Genomic DNA, 23,989 nt, shown 5'->3' with positions numbered 1-23,989 from the left:
TATCCAAAGATGTCTGGAGCACCACAAATGAAACGAAACTAGAAATGTTTATATACACTATGGCATTCTGGGAGAAATGATTGACATAGCGGCCATTTTCCCGCTGGACGGTTGTTCCCATTGTGGATACGAGGAAGAAAATACTGACACCGCCAGACAAGCTAAACACTTCTCACATTCTTTTTAACCACTTTTGGTGTAGGTAAGTCAAACACTCGACTGCTTTTAATTTACGTGATCTTCACATTCGAAAAGTTTCAAATTGCTTCAATTGTGGTGTAATTTTGTTGGATATCCATCTCGTTTTCGTCGTAGAGGAAAATAACAAACCCCACTGTCGAAACGGCACAGAATTGCAGCCTTTTCTACAGCTAGTGCAACTGGATGAAAAAAAATTCAAATTATGCGCGGGTTCGCTTCGGTTGTACGCAGGCATTGGTGGTCGAAGTCCGTTTCTGTGCCTACATACGAGTTCTCTGAGATGTCTTTTATGTATATTAGTTGTTTGATGATATTGTCAAACAGCTGTTTATTTAAATATCAAAGTTTTAGTGGTACTCCTTTGCTCTTTCTGCCTATGGTCTTTATCCCGGTTGCGCATCAAGCAGCCGCCATCGTCACAGCGGAGTGGGCGGGGCTACCAACGTCTAGGAGTTGTAGATTGCGCTGCCTCGTGACAGAACATAGGATGATTGGTCTTAGTCATATGTTTACACAATAAGATTGACTAACCAACCAATACCGTCGTTTTCCCCCATTGATTGATTGGCCCACTCGACTTTGATTGGGAAAATTCATGTTGTAGACTCTCAACACTTTTTTTGGTTCTAGGATGTGTTCAATGACAGCGAGTTGAACACCCAATTACTGTACAGAAATAATCTTGTTTCACAGGGATTTTCACATTTTGTGAAAGTTTTGAATCAGCTGAGGTAATGGATGAATACAAATCCAGTTACTTATTATCAGGTATAATTGCAATGAAAGTGTAAGCTATAGTAATTTTTGTGGTTCTCCCCTTTGTTCAGGTGATTTGTAGGAGCCATGGCCCGTACCAAGCAGACAGCCCGTAAATCTACTGGAGGCAAAGCCCCACGTAAGCAGCTGGCCACCAAAGCTGCCCGCAAGAGTGCCCCTTCTACTGGTGGGGTCAAGAAGCCCCATCGTTACAGGTGAGAGTGACAGTGAGGCTGAAAGGTCTTGCCAAAGCTGCCCTCTGTCCCTGAGCCACACTAATGTTCCTTATTATGACTCCATCACCACCTGATGCAAGAGAGAAGAATTTAGGCCTAAAGAGTTTGATGACATGTTTGACTCTGGATTTCTGTAATGAATCCATACAGTTGTGTTAGTCATGGGATTGTTCTAACTGTGTGTGTTTCCTTCCAGACCTGGTACTGTGGCCCTGCGTGAGATCCGTCGTTACCAGAAGTCCACTGAGCTGCTGATCCGCAAGCTGCCATTCCAGCGCCTGGTGAGAGAAATTGCTCAGGACTTCAAGACTGACCTGCGTTTCCAGAGTGCAGCCATTGGGGCCCTGCAGGTCAGTGCTAACCCCAACTAAGGGACACAAGCTGTCATAAACCACAGATCTCAAGTTCGAGGCAGGAAGACTATAATTGCATTATTACTTTTTTTTAAATCACACACTAAAGAGGAATGCTTCGATCGTGTGCCTGAATGTATGACAAAATAGAATTTTACAGGTTGATATTGTGAGCCGTTTCTCCAACCTGTTCTTTGTTGTCTGCAGGAGGCCAGCGAGGCTTACCTGGTTGGTCTGTTTGAGGACACCAACCTGTGCGCCATCCACGCCAAGCGTGTCACCATCATGCCCAAAGACATCCAGCTGGCCCGTCGTATCCGTGGGGAGCGTGCTTAGACGCCTACCTGATTTACCTCTCCTCCCCTCAACAGTCTGCCCTCCCCTTCCCTCCCCCTCTCCTCTTATGTTGGTAGTGATTTAGAGAAACAATGATTATGATAAGAATAACGTGTATAGTGGTGTTTTCTTAGTACTCTCGGCAGCAGACTATTATAGGGTACTCTTTTGTGCATGTACCTGCTTGTTGCTGGTCAGACCCCCACCATCACACCATCAAATCAGATGTTCCATTGTCATGATGCCGTGTGGAGAGATCAGATAAAACAAGACAGGGAATCTGACATAGGTTGTGGTCGCAGGAGGATGGGGTTAGGTTTTTGTCTGCAGAGTGGAGTACCTCTTTCTCTGCAGGGTGCTAGAACAACTGTCCTAGTCCCCTTCCTCCTTCCCCACTCTTCCAGTGAAATAGAGACTGAGCTGGTATCTTTCATGGCAACACATGAACGAGAGTCCAGCCCCCCCCCCCCTTTGTGTGTGAGTGTAGATTCTGATCAGCACAGCAAATTGTATACAATTCAAAAACATCTCTGGAGCAATTGTTTATTACAATATTGATCATTATCATGGGTATTATTTTTATTTTTTATGCTTACGCACATTTTTCATAGTGGATAAAAGATTTGTGAATGAAATGGAGGTGGATTCAAATAAAGTTTTGTACAGAAAACAAAATTGACGTAAGCTATCGTTTCTACAGGTGTTGAAGCTTGTGATTTGTTTTAGCTGTCGAAGGGGATTCTAGATAGTTCATTCTCATTTCATTGCCTCTTATATTGGCTCTATTTTCCCTTTGTCTTTGAATTCTCAAATTTGGCTTCTGCGATAAATAATTGGAGACAGCATTTTAAGGCTTTTGCAAACAAATAGTGAATCCAGTGTTCTTTGTGATCACTCCTGAGGGGCCTTGTTGTGAGGTTTATGGAGCTGGTGGTCGATGCTCTCTTGCAAACCAAAAACAGTCTAATTGGTAAAGTGATCATGAATGTTAATGTTGAGCTGTAATTGGAATGGTCACGGATATTTAGACCTCCCCCTTTGCTTCTCAGGTTGTGTCACCCTTTTAACTTCAAATCATTTATGTTTCTTAATTGGAATTTGAAATGTTAAGATGGTTTAAATAAAATAATGTTTGTAATTTCCAGATATCTCATATGTGGTAATAAATGGATGTTACACACGTCTCAGTTTTGTTTAGTTCATTGATTGAATCAGTTACTACTAACAGATATTTAATATTATGGCCAGAGCCGTAAAAAGCACACATTTGATGAAATATTATTTGTCATATACACGTTTAGTAGATGTTATTGCGGGTATAGCGAAATTCTTGTGAACAATCCTGAGTTAGGTTTGTTTGCTATTACCATCACAATCTGGTGTTTTTCTGAATGCGCTAAATCCTTGCGTAAAGGAGTTACACAGAAGTGTCCAGTACTGAGTTGAGGCAATGGAAAAACATAATACAAATTAAAACATGGTTTGCTCTCGTAATAATTTAGAGCTAAAAAACGACCAATAGAGGGCAGTAAAGTACCACATTTCAACAATGAGCCATATAGACAAGCCATACTCTGAATGAAGTAAAGACTATGGATGGAGGAGTATCCTTAGAGCCCTATACTAAACATTATTTTAGGTATCCCTTCAACAGTGTTCAGACCATTGGAGCTGTGCTGCTCTATCTGAGATAAAACTGAAACCTTACAGAAACAGCAGTGTATCAGATATTTGTTCCCCGTTGTGGTAAGTTAGGCCTAGAGTACAGTGTCATTCTATGTGTCCCTGTTTTTATGTGACGTCTTCAGATCAGAGAGAGAACATCCCCATAGAGAATGTTCAAAAAGGGCTTTGTTTCTTTATTTGATCAGTCATCACATTGATAACTACATTAACACTAGCAGAACAACTGGGCTCAGCCTCAGAGACCCATGCATTCTCTTCAACATTCACACCAATTTAGATTCTGTTTTATTGTAGAAGTTGTGAAAGTCTGTCCTAATGAACTGCTAGAAGTGAACAGTTAAAGTGCAAATATATGATTGAGACAGCAAGCATGCAAGGGCCTCAGAATAGCACATCTCTCACAAGGGTGGACACCGGACAGGAAAAATCAACATAAAGATCGAATCGGCCTTCTTGACTTTTAGAAATCCCCCCTGAACAAGTATGTCTGTTTTCCACCAAGTTGCTTAGCTTGTTCAGGAAACTAGTAGAAACCTGTTCATTATGGTAATTCAGGCGTTGTCCACATAATTCCTATGCACATACCTATGTTATATCGTAGGTGTAGTTTGCAGACTTGTTCATTTTAGCAAGTCTGCAAACAAATCTGCTAATAATATAAAAAAGTAGCACCTGATTAGAAATGCTTAACCGGGTTGCAGGACAGAAAAATATTGGTATATATATATATATATATATATATATATATATACAGAGTATATTCTCCAGTTCAGGAATAGCTGTCCCTCATTCCTAGTTTCCACCCACACTGACCTAATCTAGCCACCGGATCAGTGTCCTTGTCAATTACTGTACCACACCTTTTAATCTGTACACACAGACGCACACTACAATATATACAGTACGTATAGCTTCCATACAGATTAACACCAGCATAAACACACAACAGTAGGCATTCTACAGACAGGAGAGAACAATATAAAAGCAGGCAGATACGTTTATTAAATAAATACCTTTGGAAATATTCAGACCCCTTTAACTTTTTCCACATTTTGTTAGGTTACAGCCTTATTCTAAAATGTATTAGATTGTTATGTTTCCTCATCAATCTACACTGAAAACCCCATAATAAGAATGCAAAATATGTTTAAAAAAAAGTTTTACTCAGTACTTTGTTGAAGCACCTTTGGCAGCGATTACAGCCTCAGGTGTTCTTGGGTGTGATGCTACAAGCTTGGTACACCTGTATTTGGGGAGTTTCTCCCATTCTTCTCTGAAGATCCTCTCAAGCTCTGTCAGGTTGGATGGGGAGCATCGCTGCACAGCCAATTCCTTCAACCTCATGGCTTGGTTTTTGTTCTGACATGCACTGTCAAATGTGGGACCTTATATAGACAGGTGTGTGCCTTTCCAAAACATGTCCAATCAATTACATTTACCACAGGTGGACTCCAATCAAGTTGTAGAAACATCTCAAGGATGATCAATGGAAACAGGATGCACCTGAGCTCAATTTCGAGTCTCATAGCAAAGGGTCTGAATACTTATGTAAATAAGGTATTTCTGTTTTTTTTATTTTTTTTAATACATTTGAAAACATTTCTAAAAACCTGTTTTTGCTTTCTCATTATAGGGTATTGTGTATAGATTGATGAGGAACATTTAGTATTTAATGTTCACACAACACAATGCCACGGATGTCTCAAGTTTTAATGGCGCGTGCAATTGGCATGCTGACTGCAGGAATGTCCACCAGAGCTGTTGCCAGATAGTTGAATGTTAATTTATTTGCCATAAGCCGCCTCCAACGTCGTTTTAGAGAATTTGGCAGTACGTCCAACCGGCCTCACAACTGCAACCACGCCAGACCAGGACCTCCACATCTGGCTTCTTGACCTGCGGGATAGTCTGAGACCAGCCACCCGAACAGCTGATGAAACTGTGGGCTTGCACAGCCGAAGAATTTCTGCACAAACTGTCAGAAACAGTCTCAGGGAAGCTCACCTGCATGCTTATTGTCCTCACCAGGGTCTTGACCTGACTGCAGTTCGGTGTCGTAACCGACTTCAGTGGGCAAATGCTCAATTTCAATGGCAGCTGGAACACTGGAGAAGTGTGCTCTTTACTAATTAATTCCGGGTTCAATTGTACCGGGCAGATGACAGACAGCATGTATTGTGTTATGTGGGGGCGAACGGTTTGCTGATGTCAAGGTTGTGAACAGAGGAACAACAAACACAATTGCATTTTATTGATGGCAACTTGAACGCAAAGAGATACCGTGACGAGATCCTGAGGCCCATTGTCGTGCCAGTCATCCGTCGCCATCACCTCATGTTTCATCATGATGATGCACTGCCCCATCTGTAGACAATTCCTGGAAGCTGATAATGTCCCAGTTCTTCCATGGCCTGCATACTCACCAGACATGTCCCCCATTGAGCATTTTTTGGGATGCTCTTGATTGACGTGTATGACAGCGAGTTCCAGTGCCCGCCAATATCCAGCAAATTCACACACCCAATGAAAATGAGTGGGCCAACATTCCGCAAGCCACAAATCAACAGCCTGATCAACTCTATGCGAAGGAGATGTGTCGTGCTGCGTGAGTAAAATGATGGTCACACCAGATACCGACGGCTTTTCTGATCCACGCCCCTATCTTTTTTATAAGGTATCTTTGACCAACATACATATTTGTATTCCCAGTCATGTGAAATCCATAGATTAGGGCCTAATGAATATATTTCAATTCACTGATTTCATTCAAATCAAATCAAATTTTATTTGTCACATGTACCGAATACAACATATGTTTGTCACATGCAATACAATTTCACCTTACAGTGAAATGCTTACTTACAAGCCCTTAACCAAAAATGCAGTTTTAAGAAAAAATTCCCCCCAAAAAGAATAAGAAATAAAAAGTAACAAATAATTAAAGAGCAGCAGTAAAATAGCAATAGCGAGGCTATATACAGGGAGCACCAGTACAGAGTCAATGTGCAGGGGCACCGGTTAGTTGAGGTAATTGAGGTAATATGTACATATAGGTAGAGTTATTAAGGTGTCTATGCATAGATAATAAACAGAGAGTAGCAGCAGCGTAAAAGGGGGGAGCAATGCAAATAGTCTGGGTAGCCATTTGATTAGATGTTCAGGAGTCCGCTCCGGTACCGCTTGCCATGCGGTAGCAGAGAGAACAGTCTATGACCAGGGTGGCTGGAGTGGCTGGCCTTCCGCTGACACTTCCTGGTATAGAGTTCCTGGATGGGAGGACGCTTGGCCCCAGTGATGCACTGGGCTGTACACACTACCCTCAGTAGTGCCTTGCGGTCGGAGGCCGAGCAGCTGCCATACCAGGCAGTGATGTAACCAGTCAGGATGCTCTCGATGGTGCAGCTGTAGAATCTACTGAGGATCTGAGGACCCATGCCAAATCTTTTCAGTCTCCTGAGGGGGAATAGGTTTTGTCGTGCCATCTTCATGACTGTCTTGGTGTGCTTGGACTCTGTTAGTTTGTTGGTGATGTGGACACCAAGCAACTTGAAGCTCTCAACCTGCTCCACTACAGCCCCTTCGATGAGAATGGGGGCGTGCTCAGTCCTCCTTTTCCTGTAGTCCACAATTGTCTTGATCACGTTGAGGAAGAGGCTGTTGTCCTGGCACCACACGGCCAGGTCTCTGACCTCCTCCCTATAGGCTGTCTCGTCGTTGTCGGTGATCAGGCCTACCACTGTTGTGTCATCGGCAACTTTAATGATGGTGTTGGAGTCGTGCCTGGCCATGCAGTCATGAGTGAACAGGGAGTACAGGAGGGGACTGAGCACGCACCCCTGAGGGGCCCCCGTGTTGAGGATCAGCGTGGCAGATGTTGTTGCCTACCCTTACCACCTGGGTGCGGCCCGTCATAAAGTCCAGGATCCAGTTGCAGAGGGAGGTGTTTAGTCCCAGGGTCCTTAGCTTAGTGATGGGTTTTGAGGGCACTTTGGTGTTGAACGCTGAATTTTAGTCAATGAATAGCATTCTCACATAGGTGTTCCTTTTGTCCAGGTGTGAAAGGGCAGTGTAGAGTGCAATAGAGATGGCATCATCTGTAGATCTGTTGGGGCGGTATGCAAATTGGAGTGGGTCTAGGGTTTGATGGTGTTGATGTGAGCCATGACCAGCCTTTCAAAGCACTTCATGGCTACAGATATGAGTGCTACGGGTCAGTAGTAATTTAGGCAGGTTACCTTAGTGTTCTTGTGCACAGGAAGTATGCTGGTTTGCTTGAAACATGTTGGTATTACAGACAGGGAGAGGTTGAAAATGTCAGTGAAGACACTTGCCAGTTGGTCAGCACATGCTTGGAGTACACGTCCTGGTAATCCATCTGGCCCTGCGGCCTTGTGAATGTTGACCTGTTTAATGGTCTTACTCACATCGTCTACGGAGAGAGTTCTCAAACAGTAGCTCGGAACAGCTGATACTCTCATGCATGCTTCAGTGTTACTTGCCTCGAAGCGAGCATAGACATAATTTAGCTCATCTGGTAGGCTTTTGTCACTGGGCAGCTCGCGCCTGTACTTCCCTTTGTGGTCTGTAATAGTTTGCAAGCCCTGCCACATCCGATGAGCGTCGGAGCCGGTGTAGTACGATTTAATCTTAGCCCTGTATTGACACTTTGCCTGTTTGATGGTTTGTCAGAGGGCATAGCAGGATTTCTTATAAGATTCAGGGTTAGAGTCCCGCTCCTTGTAAGCGGCAGCTCTACCCTTTAGCTCAGTGTGCATGTTGCCTGTAATCCATGGCTTCTGGTTGGGGTATGTACGTGTGGTCACTGTGGGAACGACGTCATCGACGCACTTATCAATGAAGTCAGTGACTGATGTGGTGTAGTCCTCAATGCCATCGATAGAATCCCAGAACATATTCCAGTCTGTGCTAGAAAAACAGCCCTGTAGCTTAGCATCTGCGTCATCTGACCACTTCTTTATTGACCGAGTCACTGGTGCTTCCTGCTTTAGTTTTTGTTTGTAAGCAGGAATCAGGGGGATAGAATTATGGTCAGATTTGCCAAATGGAGGGCGGGGGAGAGCTTTGTATGCATCTCTGTGTGTGGAGTAAAGGTGATCTAGAGTTTTTTTCCCTTTGGTTGCACATTTAACATGCTGGCAGAAATGAGGTCAAATGGAAATGTAGCTCAGTAAGATCTTTGAAATTCTTGCATGTTGCGCTTATATTTTTGTTCAGTATAGTATATGAAGCATAACCTGAGCATGGCTGGGTTTCAGCATTATGTTGATAAAACCAAATGGTATTATTAACTTAATCTGATTCTTTATCTGTTTGCTTGTTTGCAGACAGTTAAATTAGGATTAACACTTCCGAAAGAAGCTTTGACAATTCATTCTAAGTAAGTGAGACCATTCTATGTGAGGCCATGAGAAACCCCTGCATCCGCTCTCATCCAGGCCCTCTCTCCTAATTCATTGCAGCACTTTGATTCACTGCGAGTCTTCATAGGCTTGTGGCTCTCTGGACCTTTCTGGGCTGCCGTGTTGGTAGAGACAGTGACAGGACCTACAGGGAGACACAAAAGAGACCGTTTTCAGCAACATGAGCATGTCTGACTCTCAAATGCATCCTCAGAGCACAGAGGATATATTGCTCACATAGTACCTGCAGAATAAACAAGAAAACAAATGCTTATCATTTGATATGACAAGAACAATAGAACCAGGATATCTGCGTTGTAGGAGGAAATGGTTATTTTAGTATGTGTGTCCTGGTTTCTTTAAACGCCTTCACTCCCGCTCTCTGTGCATCATACATCGTACATTCTCTTAAACCATTTTATAGCATCACTACTATGCTAAACACTACTGAAGCCCACCCCAATTCTACCCAGCTACTAAAGGTTCCCCCCCTTTCCCCCCCTTGCGCCTCTTCCCTCCCCCTGGCACAGAAGGTTGACCCTCCAGCTCGTGTCACCAAGTGCTGGGACCGGCCCCCCCGCCAGGGCCAATGGGCTACCCGGTGTTGGTGTGCGGTGGCTGTGGGCGGGCGGCTGTGTGTGTGTCAGTGTTGGGTCACGGCGTGGGGATTAAGCAGGTGTGAGTGATTGGGGGTGACAGCGGTCTCAGCATTAGGGGCCTCGGGGGAGATTTCTCGGCCCTGTTTTAGACCCACTAAGCTGGGATTTGGACCGCAGTAGTGTGTCAGCAGTGATGCTGCCCTGCCCGGTCCTCCTTCGACCCACCCACCACCACCCGACACGTCCACCCTCCACTCCTGCCCCCCCTCCTCTTCTTGTCTGACCTCCTTTCCCTCCACCCTTTTCTGTCTCATTCCTTTCCTCTCAATATTCCTCTCTTACAACTCTTCTGCATCATTTAACCTGTGTATATATTTTCCATCTCACTCTTATTCTGTCCCTTCAGCTCTTGGCATCAGTACTGCCACCTCTATGTCACTGTACACACTTACACACATTCTACTCAGCATGACACCTGTCACTAGGCCCAGTGCTGACTGTGTCTGCTTCCAGCATGCCCTCAGTCTTGCACTTTAAACAGTGAACAGGCTTGGCTCTGGAAGGCCTTGTCATCATAAGCGTCTTTGGTGGTGCTGTTATCCTCATCAGGAAATGTTTTATCAGAGTCAGGCTGCATAGAATCCAGACATATTATAGAGTTGTTTTTTTACTGTTCACATCCCGTTGCAGGCGAAGCTATACATGACCTTAGTTGGATAGCTATAAAGGACACTTTGGAGCACACAGCAAAATCTAGCAAACAGTAACTGGTTCATTGCTCATGCACTGAGGCCTAGTCTAGTGACGGCAAACACAACCTGTGACTCTATTGCCGGGCTGGGTTGAGATCTACCATGGAGATTCAGTAAAGTGAGCTCAAGGTTTACAGGTCCTGTTCGCCAACAGTTAGCAAGACATCCAATAACACGGCTTGTTGCCAGATGGCGGCATCTGAGGGACTGAGAAAGGGCGTGTTCTGTTGAAGGGTGTACTGTAGCTCATGATGATCTGTTTGTCATTGATCACATGTATGTAGATGTGCCTCTTTTCTTCTTCAAATTCCAAGGGTTCAACTGTCCTAGATGCTCTATTCGCTTATCAATATAAACGCATTGAATTGGAAACCTGACCGGAAATGAAAATCACGATTATGAATGACTTTGCATGTGTGACTGTCTACAGATTCTGCTACGTGTGTATGTGTGCGCGTGCGCGTGCGTATGAGTGTGTGTTGTGTGTTTGAGTTGGGGCATGGGAGGTGAGAGAGTGTGGTCTGAGATCCCCATTACAGCCAGTCTATTGTAATGCAGCATATTAAGATCCTCACCCGCCAGCGTGTACTAATTAGAGACATTCCACAGGATTAAACAGCCAATTAACAATAAGAGACCATTGTGAGAGTGTGACCTTGTGCGTCACCACAAAGGGGGTTGTGTGTGTGTGTGTGTACGTGGGCATGCATTGTGAATTTTGGTGGGTTAACAAGGTGTTTTGTGGTAAATTGAAAACGTGTGTTAAAGTGTGTTGAAGTGTGTCAAAGTGTGTAAATGTGTCCCTGTGATTTAGTTGTGCATTGAATGAGGATAGATGTGTGTAGAAGATCCTGAACGTCTATGAGTGGGTGTGACAGCATGAATGACACCTTTGGTTCGGGTATCATTTCTCTGTTGTATTGTTTGTATATCGTTATATTTTCAAATTGTGTGACTGTCCTTGTCAATCAGTGTACCAGTGTTCTGTTACTTGTCATGTTGTGGGTTTGTTGTGGACCCCCAGGAAGAGGAGCTGACACTTTAGCTAATGAGGATCCAAATAAAGAGACAAACAATAATGTATGTGCCGATGTTTCATTGTGCTTGTTGTGACAGAGTGTGTATGTTGCTCTTTCGTGAGTGGTACCTGTGAATATAGGGCAAGCGTGGTAGAATGGGGTTGTTAAACAGTATGAGTGTTGTGTGAGTGAAGGGCGGCAGGTAGCCTAGCAGCTAACCGTGTTGTGCCAGGAACCGAAAGGTTGCTAGTTCAACTCGCTGAATTGACTAGGTGAATACAGTAGGGCAAAAAAGTATTTAGTCAGCCACCAATTGTGCAAGTTCTCCCACTTAAAATATGAGAGAGGCCTATAATTTTCATAATCGGTACACTTCAACTATGACACACAAAATGAGAAAATCACATTGTAGGATTTTTAATGAATTTATTTGCAAGTTATGGTGGAAAATAAGTATTTGGTCACCTTCAAACAAGCAAGATTTCTGCCTCTCACAGACCTGTAACTTCTTCTTTAAGAGGCTCCTCTGTCCTCCACTCGTTACCTGTATTAATGGCACCTGTTTGAACTTGTTATCAGTATAAAAGACACCTGTCCACAACCTCAAACAGTCACACTCCAAACTCAACTATGGCCAAGACCAAAGAGCTGTCAAAGGACACCAGAAACAAAATTGTAGACCTGCACCAGGCTGGGAAGACTGAATCTGCAATAGGTAAGCAGCTTGGTTTGAAGAAATCAACTGTGGGAGCAATTATTAGGAAATGGAAGACATACAAGACCACTGATAATCTCCCTCGATCTGGGACTCCACGCAAGATCTCACCCCATGGGGTCAAAATGATCACAAGAACGGTGAGCAAAAATCCCAGAACCACACGGGGGGGACCTAGTGAATGACCTGCAGAGAGCTGGGACCAAAGTAACAAAGCCTACCATCAGTAACACACTCCGCCGCCAGGGACTCAAATCCTGCAGTGCCAGACAGTGTCCCCCTGCTTAAGCCAGTACATGTCCAGGCCCGTCTGAAGTTTGCTAGAGAGCATTTGGATGATCCAGAAGAAGATTGGGAGAATGTCATATGGTCAGATGAAACCAAAATATAACTTTTTGGTAAAAACTCAACTCGTCGTGTTTGGAGGACAAAGAATGCTGAGTTGCATCCAAAGAACACCATACCTACTGTGAAGCATGGGGGTGGAAACATCATGCTTTGGGGCTGTTTTTCTGCAAAGGGACCAGGACGACTGATCCGTGTAAAGGAAAGAATGAATGGGGCCATGTATCGTGAGATTTTGAGTAAAAACCTCCTTCCATCAGCAAGGGCATTGAAGATAAAACGTGGCTGGGTCTTTCAGCATGACAATGATCCCAAACACACTGCCTGGGCAATGAAGGAGTGGCTTCGTAAGAAGCATTTCAAGGTCCTGGAGTGGCCTAGCCAGTCTCCAGATCTCAACCCCATAGAAAATCTTTGGAGGGAGTTGAAAGTCCGTGTTGCCCAGCAACAGCCCCAAAGCATCACTGCTCTAGAGGAGATCTGCATGGAGGAATGGGCCAAAATACCAGCAACACTGTGTGAAAACCTTGTGAAGACTTAAAGAAAACGTTTGACCTCTGTCATTGCCAACAAAGGGTATATAACAAAGCATTGAGATACACTTTTGTTATTGACCAAATACTTATTTTCCACCATAATTTGCAAATAAATTCATTAAAAATCCTACAATGTGATTTTCTGGATTTTTTTTCTCATTTTGTCTGTCATAGTTGAAGTGTACCTATGATAAAAAATTACAGGCCTCTCTCATCTTTTTAAGTGGGAGAACTTGCACAATTGGTGGCTGACTAAATACTTTTTTGCCCCACTGTATATATTTTTTGATGTTCCCTTGAGCAAGGCACTTAATCCTAATTGCTTTTGTAAGTCGCTCTGGATAAGTGTCTGCTAAATGACAAAAATGTAAGAAAATTGTATTTTGTGAATGTGTTTTTAGATGTTTTGGATTTCAGTGATGTAGTGCTCATCTCTTCGTGTGCTTCTGTATGTGTACACATGTATGTGTGTACATGATGTGCATGTTTGCATGCGTTTGTGTGCGTGTGTGAGTGTGCATATATCCAAGTCTATTTGTGTGGCGGGTGGTGTGTGCGTCAGCATGGCACGTGTCAGAGTGTGGTTAGAGATTATAAGGACTCAGGCCTGTTGCTCCACTTCCTTGATTACTACTGCTGTCTGCTGCCATATGGGCTGGGGGAGAGTGCCCAAGCCACTGTACACCCCCTCCTTAACCCACTCAACCCCCCTACCCATCCAGGCCCACCAGCACACCACCACACACACGTTCTGTCAGGACACATGGTCTCACACACACACACACACACACACACACACACACACACACACACACACACACACACACACACACACACACACACACACACACACACACACACACACACACACACACACACACACACACTCCAACGTGCCCCAGCACAAACAATAAAGCTGATATGTGCATTCATGCGTGGTCTCATATGCAATGCCTTATGGAGAGCAGAGTGGTCCTACCCTACCCTAACCTACCTAACCTACCCTAACCTGGTCTGTGTCTGGTACCTGCAGCACAACCCTGCCAATCAGACAGGCTCTATTTCTAGCAAGCAGTTTGAATGAATGGTTCAATCTATGAATTTAGATTGAGTCTGTCCAATAATAACATAACTATCGATTTATATTCCAGTAGTATTGTCAGAATTAGTGTAGTAGATGAGTTACTGATGTGTTCTAGAAATGTGAAAAGAAAGGAAAATATCCTCACACTGTTTAGATGCTCAGTGTGCAGCTGTTCTCCTTTCTTTTACATGGCATGTCTTTAACCTGATCTGTAACTGTGAAACCTGCTGAATCTGCAAATTGTGAATACACTTCACTCTGCATACCTTCATACATCCAGTTCAATCCAGTTGATTACCAACCAGAGATCTTCCTCCAAACACACTGACACAATTGAAACATCACTTCAGTGAGTCATGCCCATTAGGAGCACAAAGGGGCATGTGTCCCCTCAGATTTATCCTGGGGGGGGGGGCAAGGTTAGTAGACTTTAGACTTTAGAGAGATGTTAACTCTCCCTCTGTCCACCACAGAATGCCCTCTCTAAATGGATGTACAGTACAAATACAAGTACATGTTGTCACCTGCTCCAAGAAGGACTGAAATGGGAGACATACGTGGTCAATCTTGCAGCTCTTATTTCGTGAAGGGGGGGGGGGACTGGTGCAAATTATTAGCAATTCAGGGGGGGTCACAAATTGATTTGACAGATTATACATATATGATAAATGCGTTACACCCTGATCTGTTTCACCTGTCTTGTGCTTGTCTCCACCCCCCACCAGGTGTCTCCAATTTTACCACATTATCCCCTGTGTACTCATATCTGCATTTTATTTTGGTTTGTTGCCAGTTCGTCTTGTTTTGTCAAGTCGTCCCAGTGTGTTTCCTGTTTTTCCCTGCTCTCTAGTGTTTTGTTTCTAGGCATTCCGGTTCTGACCTTTCTGCCTGCCGTGACCCAGAACCTGCCTGCCGTTCTGTACCTGTCTGATTCAGACCTGGTTTATGAACTTCTTCCTGCCCTGACCCTGAGCTTGTCTGCCATCCTGTACCTGTCGGACTCTGACCTGTTTACAAACCTCTGCCTGCCCTGACCCCGAGCCCGCCTGCCGTCCTGTACCTGTCGGACTCTGACCTGTTTACAAACCTCTGCCTGCCCTGACCCCGAGCCCGCCTGCCGTCCTGTACCTGTCGGACTCTGACCTGTTTACAAACCTCTGCCTGTCCTGACCCAGAGCCCGCCTGCCGTCCTGTACCTGTCAGACTCTGACCTGTTTACAAACCTCTGCCTGTCCTGACCCCGAGCCCGCCTGCCGTCCTGTACCTGTCGGACTCTGACCTGTTTACAAACCTCTGCCTGTCCTGACCCCGAGCCCGCCTGCCGTCCTGTACCTGTCGGACTCTGACCTGTTTACAAACCTCTGCCTGCCCTGACCCGAGCCCGCCTGCCGTCCTGTACCTGTCGGACTCTGACCTGTTTACAAACCTCTGCCTGTCCTGACCCCGAGCCCGCCTGCCGTCCTGTACCTGTCGGACTCTGACCTGTTTACAAACCTCTGCCTGTCCTGACCCCGAGCCCGCCTGCCGTCCTGTACCTGTCGGACTCTGACCTGTTTACAAACCTCTGCCTGTCCTGACCCCGAGCCCGCCTGCCGTCCTGTACCTGTCGGACTCTGACCTGTTTACAAACCTCTGCCTGCCCTGACCCCGAGCCCGCCTGCCGTCCTGTACCTGTCGGACTCTGACCTGTTTACAAACCTCTGCCTGTCCTCAACCTGCCCTTTGCCTGCCCCCTGTGTTATAATAAATGATCTGAGAACTGAACCATCCGCTTCCTGTGTCTGCATCTGGGTTATATCCCGAGTCGTGATAAAATGTATACCAATAAAGGATTGCAGGAATTGATACTAAAAAGTACACTTATGCTATGTGACATAGTAGCATAGGTTGAAATGTAGTGGATTTTACCAAAGGATCATTGAAAAGGTCATTTGAAACATGGACTATATGCCTGAGTGAAGGCCCAGTGTACTTTGAAGCAGCATGGCAGGTGTTAGCCTGTGTAATCCCCAGACAGGACAGTGTGGTCCAGGGCAAGACAGGGTGTCTACTCTAAATGCCGGTCATTAGCACAGTTAAACTGCTGCCTGCCCTGCTGACTCACCCAGTCCCAGACCCCACCTGCTGCCGTCTGCACAGGATTAGGAATCTGCCCATCTGCCCTCAGACGCAGTCAGCAGCACACGCGTCGTGAGTGTGTGTGTGTGTGTTTTACAGAGTAGTGGCATTGATTAAGACACAACCCAGACTGTGAGTATTGATTGCACACATACCGAGATTTAATAGACATCGACTGAGCCACAAATCCTGGCTGGGGACTGTGTATTAACACTGCAACACAATACGACATGTTGCCTTCAGTCTGTGTCTCCTTCAATATCCAATATCTCTACAAAACTAACTTTAATAATTCAGGAATATTCACAAGACAATCAACAACAAAACCTTTGCAAAAGAGACAGCTAACATCATCTAACCATGAATGCATAAAAACATGAAAACTTTGAAAGCATGATTTAATTACCATTATTTGTAGTATGTCTCATATTGATATACAGCATAGCACACATTATCAGAGTTTGGCAGGACTGATTAGATGCATAACCAACGGCCAGATTAATTTATGAGTAAATATCTTAGTGAGCAGCACCAGACCTGCACGTTACAATGAGAAGGCCCAATATTTTCACACAGAAGCAATAGTTCATAGAGATAGTAATTCAAAGGTGTCTGGGCACAGGACATTTATACTTTACAAACCCTACCCATCCGTCTTATAAGAAACCCTACACAAGGCTTACTACGTTGTAAATCTTTAACCTGCCCCATGCACATACAGCTGAAGTCGTAAGTTGGAAGACCCATTTGCGACCAAGCTTTAACTTCCTGACTGATGTCTTGAGATGTTGCTTCAATATATCTAGATAATTTTCCCTACCTCATGATACCATCTATTTTGTGAAGTGCACCAGTCCCCCCTGCAGCAAAGCACCCCCACAACATGATGCTGCCACCCGGTGCTTCACAGTTGGGATGGTGTTTTTCAGCTTGCAAGCCTCCCCTTTTTCCTCCAAACATAACGATGGTCATTATGGCCAAACAGTTCTATTTTTGTTTAATCAGACCAGAGGACATTTTTCCAAAAAGTATGATCTTTGTCCCCATGTGCAGTTGCAAACCGTAGTCTGGCTTTGTTATGGCGGTTTTGGACCAGTGGCTTCTTCCTTGCTGAGCGGCCTTTCAGGTTATGTACTTGTTTGTACCTGTTTCCTCCAGCATCTTCACAAGGTCCTTTGCTGTTGTTCTGGGATTTATTTGCACTTTTCGCAACAAAGTATGTTCATCTCTTGGAGACAGAACGCGTCTCCTTCCTGAGCGGTATGACGGCTGCGTGGTCCCATGGTGTTTATACTTGCGTACTATTGTTTGTACAGATGAATATGGTACCTTCAGGGGATTTGGAAATTGCTCCCGAGGATGAACCAGGCTTGTGGAGGTCTACAATTTGGCTGATTTCTTTTGATTTTCTCATGATGTCAAGCAAAGAGGCACTGAGTTTGAAGGTAGGCCTTGAAATACATCCACAGGTAGACCTCCAATTGACTCAAATCATGTCAATTAGCCTATCAGAAGCTTCTGAAGCCATGACATAATTTTCTGGAAATTTCCAAGCTGTTTAAAAGCACAGTCAACTTTAGTGTATGTAAACTTCTGACCCACTGGAATTGTGATATAGTGAATTATAAGTGAAATAATCTGTCTGCAAACAATTGTTGGAAAAATGACTTGTGTCATGCACAAAGTAGATGTCCTAACCGACTTGCCAAAACTATAGTTTGTTAACAAGAAATGTGTGGAGTGGTTGAAAAACAAGTTTTAATGACTCCAACCTAAGTGTATGTAAACTTCCGACTTCAATTGTACACTGTAGTAGGAACCCTATCCTAACAAATGTACCCAGACTGAATGGCCTGTGATTACAAGTGGCAATCTGGGATTGGTACATCTATTTTTGCTTTGTTTTTGTTTGAATCACAGATTGCTCCTTTAATACATGTTCAAAATGAGCTGTGCTATACTCCCATATCATTAACTCTAATTTATATTATACTCTATTGTACATCAAACATTAAACAATGTATGTAACATAAAGCAGGAACCACTAATGAAAATATAAAGTGATGATATACACTGAGTGTACAAAACATTAGAAACACCTGTTCTTCACATGACATATCAAAACAACATGTATTTGTCACATGCTCCGAATACAACTTGAAATGCGTACTTACAAATGCTTATTTAGCCCTTAACCAACAATGCAGTTCAAAATATGTACTAAATAAACAAAGGTAAAAATAGTCAAATAAAACTAAAAAGTAACACAATAACAATAACGAGGCTATATACAGGGGGTACCGGTACCGAGTCAATGTGTGGGGGTACAGGTTAGTCAAGTTATTTTGTACAAGGTTTACACCTATTGTACTCAGTGCACGTGACAAATCAAATGTTATTTTATTTGATGTAGGTACGGATAAAGTGACTCTGTATGGATAATAAACAGCGAGTAGCAGCAGTGTAAAAACAATTTTAAACCATTATTTAACTAAGAAAGTCAGTTAATAACAAATTCTTATTTACAATGACGGCCTACTGGGGAACAGTGGGTTAACTGCCTTGTTCAAGGGCAGAATGACAGATTTCTACCTTGTCAGCTCGGGGATTCAATCAAGCAACCTTTTGGTTACTGGCCCAACGCTCTAACCACTAGGCTACCTGCGGCACCAAACAAAGGGGCAGCGTGTTAATGTAATAGTCCGGTGGCCATTTGATTAATTGTTCAGCAGTCTTATGGCTTGGGGGTAGAAGCTGTTAAGGAGCTTTTTGGTTCTAGACTTGGCACTCCGGTACTGCTTGCCGTGCGGTAGCAGAGAGTTGACTTGAGTGACTGGAGTCTTTGACTGAGACGGTGAATCCAGGTAAAATCTATGATCCCTTGTTGATGTCACTTGTTAAATCCACTTCAATCAGTGTAGATGAAGGGAAGGAGACAAGTTAAAGAAGGGTTTTTAAGCATTGAGACAATTGAGACATGGATTGTGTGCCATTCATAGGGTGAATGGGCAAGACAAAAGATGTCAGTGCCTTTGAACGGGGTCTGGTAGTAGGTGCCAGGCGCACCGGTTTGAGTGTGTCAAGAACTGCAATGCTGCTGGGTTTTTCACGCTCAACAGTTTCCCATGTGCACCAAGAATAGTCCACCACCCAAAGGACATCCAGCCAACTTGACACTACTGTAGGAAGCATTGGAGTCAACGTGGCCCAGCATCCCTGTGGAGCGCGTTTGACACCTTGTAGAGTCAATTTCCTGACAAACTGAGGCTATTCTGAGGGCAAAAAGGGTGCAACTCAATATTAGGAAGGTGTTCCTAATGTTTTGTACAGTCAGTGTATCTGTGCACACAGACTCACTACAGTCACTGCCTGGCTTAGTTACACAGCGTAATCCCTACATCAGTCTAATTTCATTATTGACACAGCCTGACCTTGATACCACGACAACCACTGACATGGATATTAACACTTCACCATTAACCGTTTACGATTCAATGGAAATGCCAGTATTTGCCAGATTTACACATAAGGACAATCACATACAAAACCACAATCACACAAGACACATAAAGAAAACTATTGGAATTCAAATGTAAAACATAGCACAACAAAAGGGTTGAAAAAACTAAACACACACCTGTAAAAAGTATGTAGGTATGCAGCTGATAATGTCTCTGTGGACACGTCCTACCCCACGCCCCTCCCACTATACCCCTCCCTTCCTCTCTCTCTACTTCCTCTCGTTCTCTACACTCCTTCATCAGGAATCACACAATTATTTTTCCTTCCAACTATAGAAAAGGCCCCCAGTGGGGTCCAAACACCCTACCCTCCTCCTCGGGGGTTACCTGTTCATCCATCCATCAATCCCATCTATGTACGACGATGGTCCCTCCAGGTCCATCTGTCAATCATATCTCCCAGTGCCACAGAGATCTATGTTCCTGGGTACAACACTTCCCCATTGTATTGGAGAGCAGGCCCCTATATCTTATCAGTCATCAATTCGTTCCAAACAGGTCCTTCATGTCCTTCCTATGGACTAGCGGACTCCCTCCATCCTCTCCCTTCCTCTGCCAATCTGACTACAAGCCCCACTATCCTCCCTTTATCCCGAGGTAAGATACTTACTTTTCAGATAAAGCATATTATGATAAATCGGCTGAACTCTGTGCGTGTGTGTGTGTGTTGGTGTTGGTGTCACAATGTGTGTATCGAACAAATACCATGAAGTCAGGGCTCTAGCAGCTGCACACTAACACTGTTGGGGTTTTGGGGGTTTTGGAGGAGGGGGTTGTTGTGTTTGGTTTGTATTTTTTGGCCCATGCTTAATGCAACCAATCACCAATGCTCTATATCGGTGACCTCTTAAACTTTGTAGTGATCATTGGGTAAGCTTCTCTTTCCTGTGCTAACACAATCTCTCTCTCTCTCTCTCACACACACACACACACACACACACACACACACACACACACACACACACACACACACACACACACACACACACACACACACACACACACACACACACACACACACACACACACACACACACACACACACACACACATTCCCTGAGAGCCATAGCACTGTCACCCATGAGCATAGGCCCTGTACAACCAAGGTATCACACACTCACATAAGTACACTCAAATTGTATATGCAACCAATCAAGGTTACATTGTCTTAACATGGCCTGGATGTTAAATAGAGATTAATATCCCTCACTAATAAGTCACATCCTCACATTCATGACAGTTTTTTCAGTGAGTACCTGAATATCCACAGGCCTCTGTTTGTTTTACAACAGAAGGCCCCTGGAGGGGAAACTGGCTCCACAAACTAATGTTTTGACCCCAGTAAATATATCAATACATGTATAGGCCGATTACTACGTGTCTGGTGCAAATATATATAATATTACACATTTAGACATTGGTTTGGAAAGTAACATGTTTGCATTTTACCCGTTTTCTTTGTAGCCAAACAGGAACAATATGCATTGAAAGAGCTTACATTTTTGGTAATTAAATTAGACAAGAGCAACCATGCAACATATGGCTGCAGTCTTCTGACAAAGTGGGAGAGAAGTCGGGGTCAAATGGGGAATAAAATAGTTTGGAGAAGATGAAAATGTTATCAAAATACAGCAGTTGTTATGCCTCTGAGACTGATTGCATGCCAGTTTAAAATAATATGATGTTTCTAAGTGGTGTGTGTGTGTGTGTGTGTGTGTGTGTGTGTGTGTGTGTGTGTGTGTGTGTGTGTGTGTGTGTGTGTGTGTGTGTGTGTGTGTGTGTGTGTGTGTGTGTGTGTGTGTGTGTGTGATTAGATATGGTAAGCCTCTTATGTGGTGGTTGTGTCCTGAATTTGTATCTGCCCTGGGTCCTAGTGCAACCATACCACAATTCATTGCACTGCACAGTACATTTCCAAGAGAATCACCTCCTAAAATATAAATTCACAACTGTTATTAGAGTTGTTATTGACAGCACAAAAGAACAACAGCAATACTTTCAGAAAATAAATCACCAGTTGACACGTTTCTGGAAGACTAGAAATATAATAATGATAGGCTACTGCCAAATGTCTCAAAATGCAGTGCTTCTTCATGCACAATTTGTAGGCTCTATATTTTTTTGTGTTTACAATGTCCTCCGTTTTAAACACAATTTTAGGATAAAGTAAAGTAGACTAGAATGAAAAAGAATGAATGAAGAAATAAGCTAATGTAGGTCAAACACAAACACCTTAACCGAGCGTGTGTCTTTAACTTTTATCGAATTAATTCGATAACCAAAATGCATAACATTAGCATTTTATGCAACGAAATCGTAAATAAAAACTAAAGAAATCAGAAAAAGTATGGCATTTTCAATGTTGGGCAAGGAAATATGCCTAACCAAAAGTCAATAACTTACATGAATACAATTTGGTTGTCTTTGAAAAGGCTACCGGTTTGATCATGGTAAAAATAATATAACAATCAGGAAATGCGTGGAAAAACGTACATCATTAATATTAAATACTATATTTGAAAAGCTTTTGTACGGGTTAATTGTTTCTCCCAACGCATAAAAGCATATCCTAAAATTGTAGTGAAGGAATGGTAAGAGAGCGAGACCTAGAAGCGCAGACGAGCAGGTGCACGTGAGTGCGCGTGTAGGCCTACTCTGACACGCGCTCTTTGTTTTGCTCCTCAGAAAGTATGTAACACGGAGTTTTAGTCTTTAACCATCGACTGTTGCGCTTCTTGTCATATTTACAAACAATAGGCTAATTCGATCGTCAGCTTTCTTTATTATCTATATGAAATGTAAAGACAAAAACCATACCTGATAGCCTAGTTGAGCAGGTGATGTGGCCTCTTGAAACACATATTCCAAATTGGACGGTTAAAACAACACACATACTCACGCTGTGCGCACCGGCAGATGCCGCAGGTAAAGACGTTTATTTGAGATTTAAAATGTTCAACATGCGGGTATAGTCTCTCTCTCTTTATATCTCCGTCGTGGCTTTGCAGATTCAGATAAACCCCTTATACAGTTTGGGCAGTACATGGGTCTGTGTGGATTTTAAACTATAAGAAATCCGATTCAATTAACAAGAGCAGAGAATCGGCTTTGGACACTGTGAAATTGTCTGGCCACAGGGATAGGATGAGACACAGGCCAACAATCGCAGGATGGACAACAACTCATCGCATTTAAATAAATCACCAAGACTTTACAGGCCATTTGCATCACCGGGGTAGACATCTACAACGAATAAAAACACTGGACAAAGTAACCTAAAGCAACGCAATGTTCTCAGTTCCAACTCAACAACAAGTGGCATTGCGGTTTATTATAACTTTTTGTCCAATTTTAATGCTGTCTTTAACATTGTTTTACACCACAACCGACGAAACTATCAATCAAAACATTATGGTCATGATTAAATGCAATTAAATGCGCCGAGGGACATGCGCTAACGAGTACAACTTAAATAGACTTCTGCAAGTTTTCCTATAATAATTCACCCATTTATTTGGAATGAAATGCACCAAGAGACTCTAAAAATGTATGGCTTTAAATTGCAGTCATGACCATAATGTTGATAGCATGTTACTATTTTGATAGACAATAATAAGATGCGCTGTTATCCCTATTAATGATAATATTACAACAAATAACATCATACCATTATTATTATTAATATCATAATTATAAGTATTCATATTGTTATTATTATTACTACAGAAAGATGAATAGTAAAAGAGGGAGTATGTTGGGGATCAGTAGGGGGTTTAATAGAGAACAACGCGGCCTTTATGTAGTTTTAATCCTGCTTGTACACCCACCCCACCCCAGCCCCTTCCACCCCTTGAATTTCCTCACTCAGACTACATCGCCCAATTACTTCTGTGTTTTTTAAAGCGGTGTAAAATGTACGAAATGTACTCTTCTGATGGCTATCAAGCTTTCCCTGACAGTGCAGCACTGTTATTCAACTCCTAAATGTCCTCTTCGTCTCCTGGAAAATGACTTCAACAGAGTTGCTAGCTTGTCCTTTTGTCTTTAACAATTCAAAACGGACTCTTATAACACACCAAACGTATAGGCTACTCAGAAATGATGAGTGGCACATCTTTTTAATTTAATGAATGAGTGTAATATTTTATGTTTTGGTTAAGTGGATTGGTAGGCTATGCAGTTACTGTACGTTTTAATTCAAAATTGTCATACCAAGAGAGAGAGAGAGAGAGAGAGAGAGAGAGAGAGAGAGAGAGAGGGAGGGAGGGAGGGGTCAGAGTCTACTCGTCGCAAGAACTTCACTCTAATTAGC

At 43.4% G+C, this 23,989-nt stretch overlaps 2 protein-coding genes across 4 annotated transcripts; one reads left to right on the top strand and one right to left on the bottom strand.

Moving 5' to 3' along the window:
• Nucleotides 1-93: 93 nt before the first annotated feature.
• On the top strand, nucleotides 94-3,065 carry LOC115141646 (histone H3.3A). 2 transcript variants are annotated; one of them, XM_029680697.2, is made up of 4 exons: nucleotides 94-202; nucleotides 1,029-1,172; nucleotides 1,390-1,543; nucleotides 1,754-3,065. In XM_029680697.2, the coding sequence occupies exons 2-4, from the start codon at nucleotides 1,045-1,047 to the stop codon at nucleotides 1,880-1,882; spliced, it is 411 nt and encodes a 136-aa protein (XP_029536557.1). In that variant the 5' UTR covers nucleotides 94-202; nucleotides 1,029-1,044; the 3' UTR covers nucleotides 1,883-3,065. The 2 variants fall into 2 exon arrangements, with proteins under 2 accessions (XP_029536557.1, XP_029536558.1); XM_029680698.2 differs by having other exon boundaries at nucleotides 97-198.
• Nucleotides 2,482-22,739, bottom strand: LOC135559668 (uncharacterized). 2 transcript variants are annotated; one of them, XM_065000247.1, is made up of 2 exons: nucleotides 22,495-22,739; nucleotides 2,482-9,133 (listed from the first exon to the last, which is right to left on the bottom strand). In XM_065000247.1, exon 2 carries the CDS (start codon nucleotides 7,354-7,356, stop codon nucleotides 6,718-6,720), a length of 639 nt encoding a protein of 212 aa, XP_064856319.1. In that variant the 5' UTR covers nucleotides 7,357-9,133; nucleotides 22,495-22,739; the 3' UTR covers nucleotides 2,482-6,717. The 2 variants fall into 2 exon arrangements, with proteins under 2 accessions (XP_064856319.1, XP_064856318.1); XM_065000246.1 differs by lacking the exon at nucleotides 22,495-22,739 and adding an exon at nucleotides 20,005-20,224.
• Nucleotides 22,740-23,989: the final 1,250 nt, after the last annotated feature.

This window comes from Oncorhynchus nerka, linkage group LG14, assembly GCF_034236695.1.
Source record: "Oncorhynchus nerka isolate Pitt River linkage group LG14, Oner_Uvic_2.0, whole genome shotgun sequence".
Lineage (NCBI taxonomy): Eukaryota > Metazoa > Chordata > Actinopteri > Salmoniformes > Salmonidae > Oncorhynchus > Oncorhynchus nerka.
Note: the sequence above shows the minus strand (reverse complement) of the source record. Positions and strands in the feature narration are given on the sequence as shown.

Excerpts from the sequence above, each read along its gene's own strand:
- LOC115141646 (XM_029680697.2), top strand. The coding sequence starts at position 1,045 with ATGGCCCGTACCAAGCAGACAGCCCGTAAATCTACTGGAGGCAAAGCC. Across the intron at positions 1,173-1,389 it reads AAGAAGCCCCATCGTTACAG|ACCTGGTACTGTGGCCCTGC; the intron begins GTGAGAGTGACA and ends GTTTCCTTCCAG. Across the intron at positions 1,544-1,753 it reads CAGCCATTGGGGCCCTGCAG|GAGGCCAGCGAGGCTTACCT; the intron begins GTCAGTGCTAAC and ends TGTTGTCTGCAG.
- LOC135559668 (XM_065000247.1), bottom strand. The coding sequence starts at position 7,356 with ATGGCCAGGCACGACTCCAACACCATCATTAAAGTTGCCGATGACACA.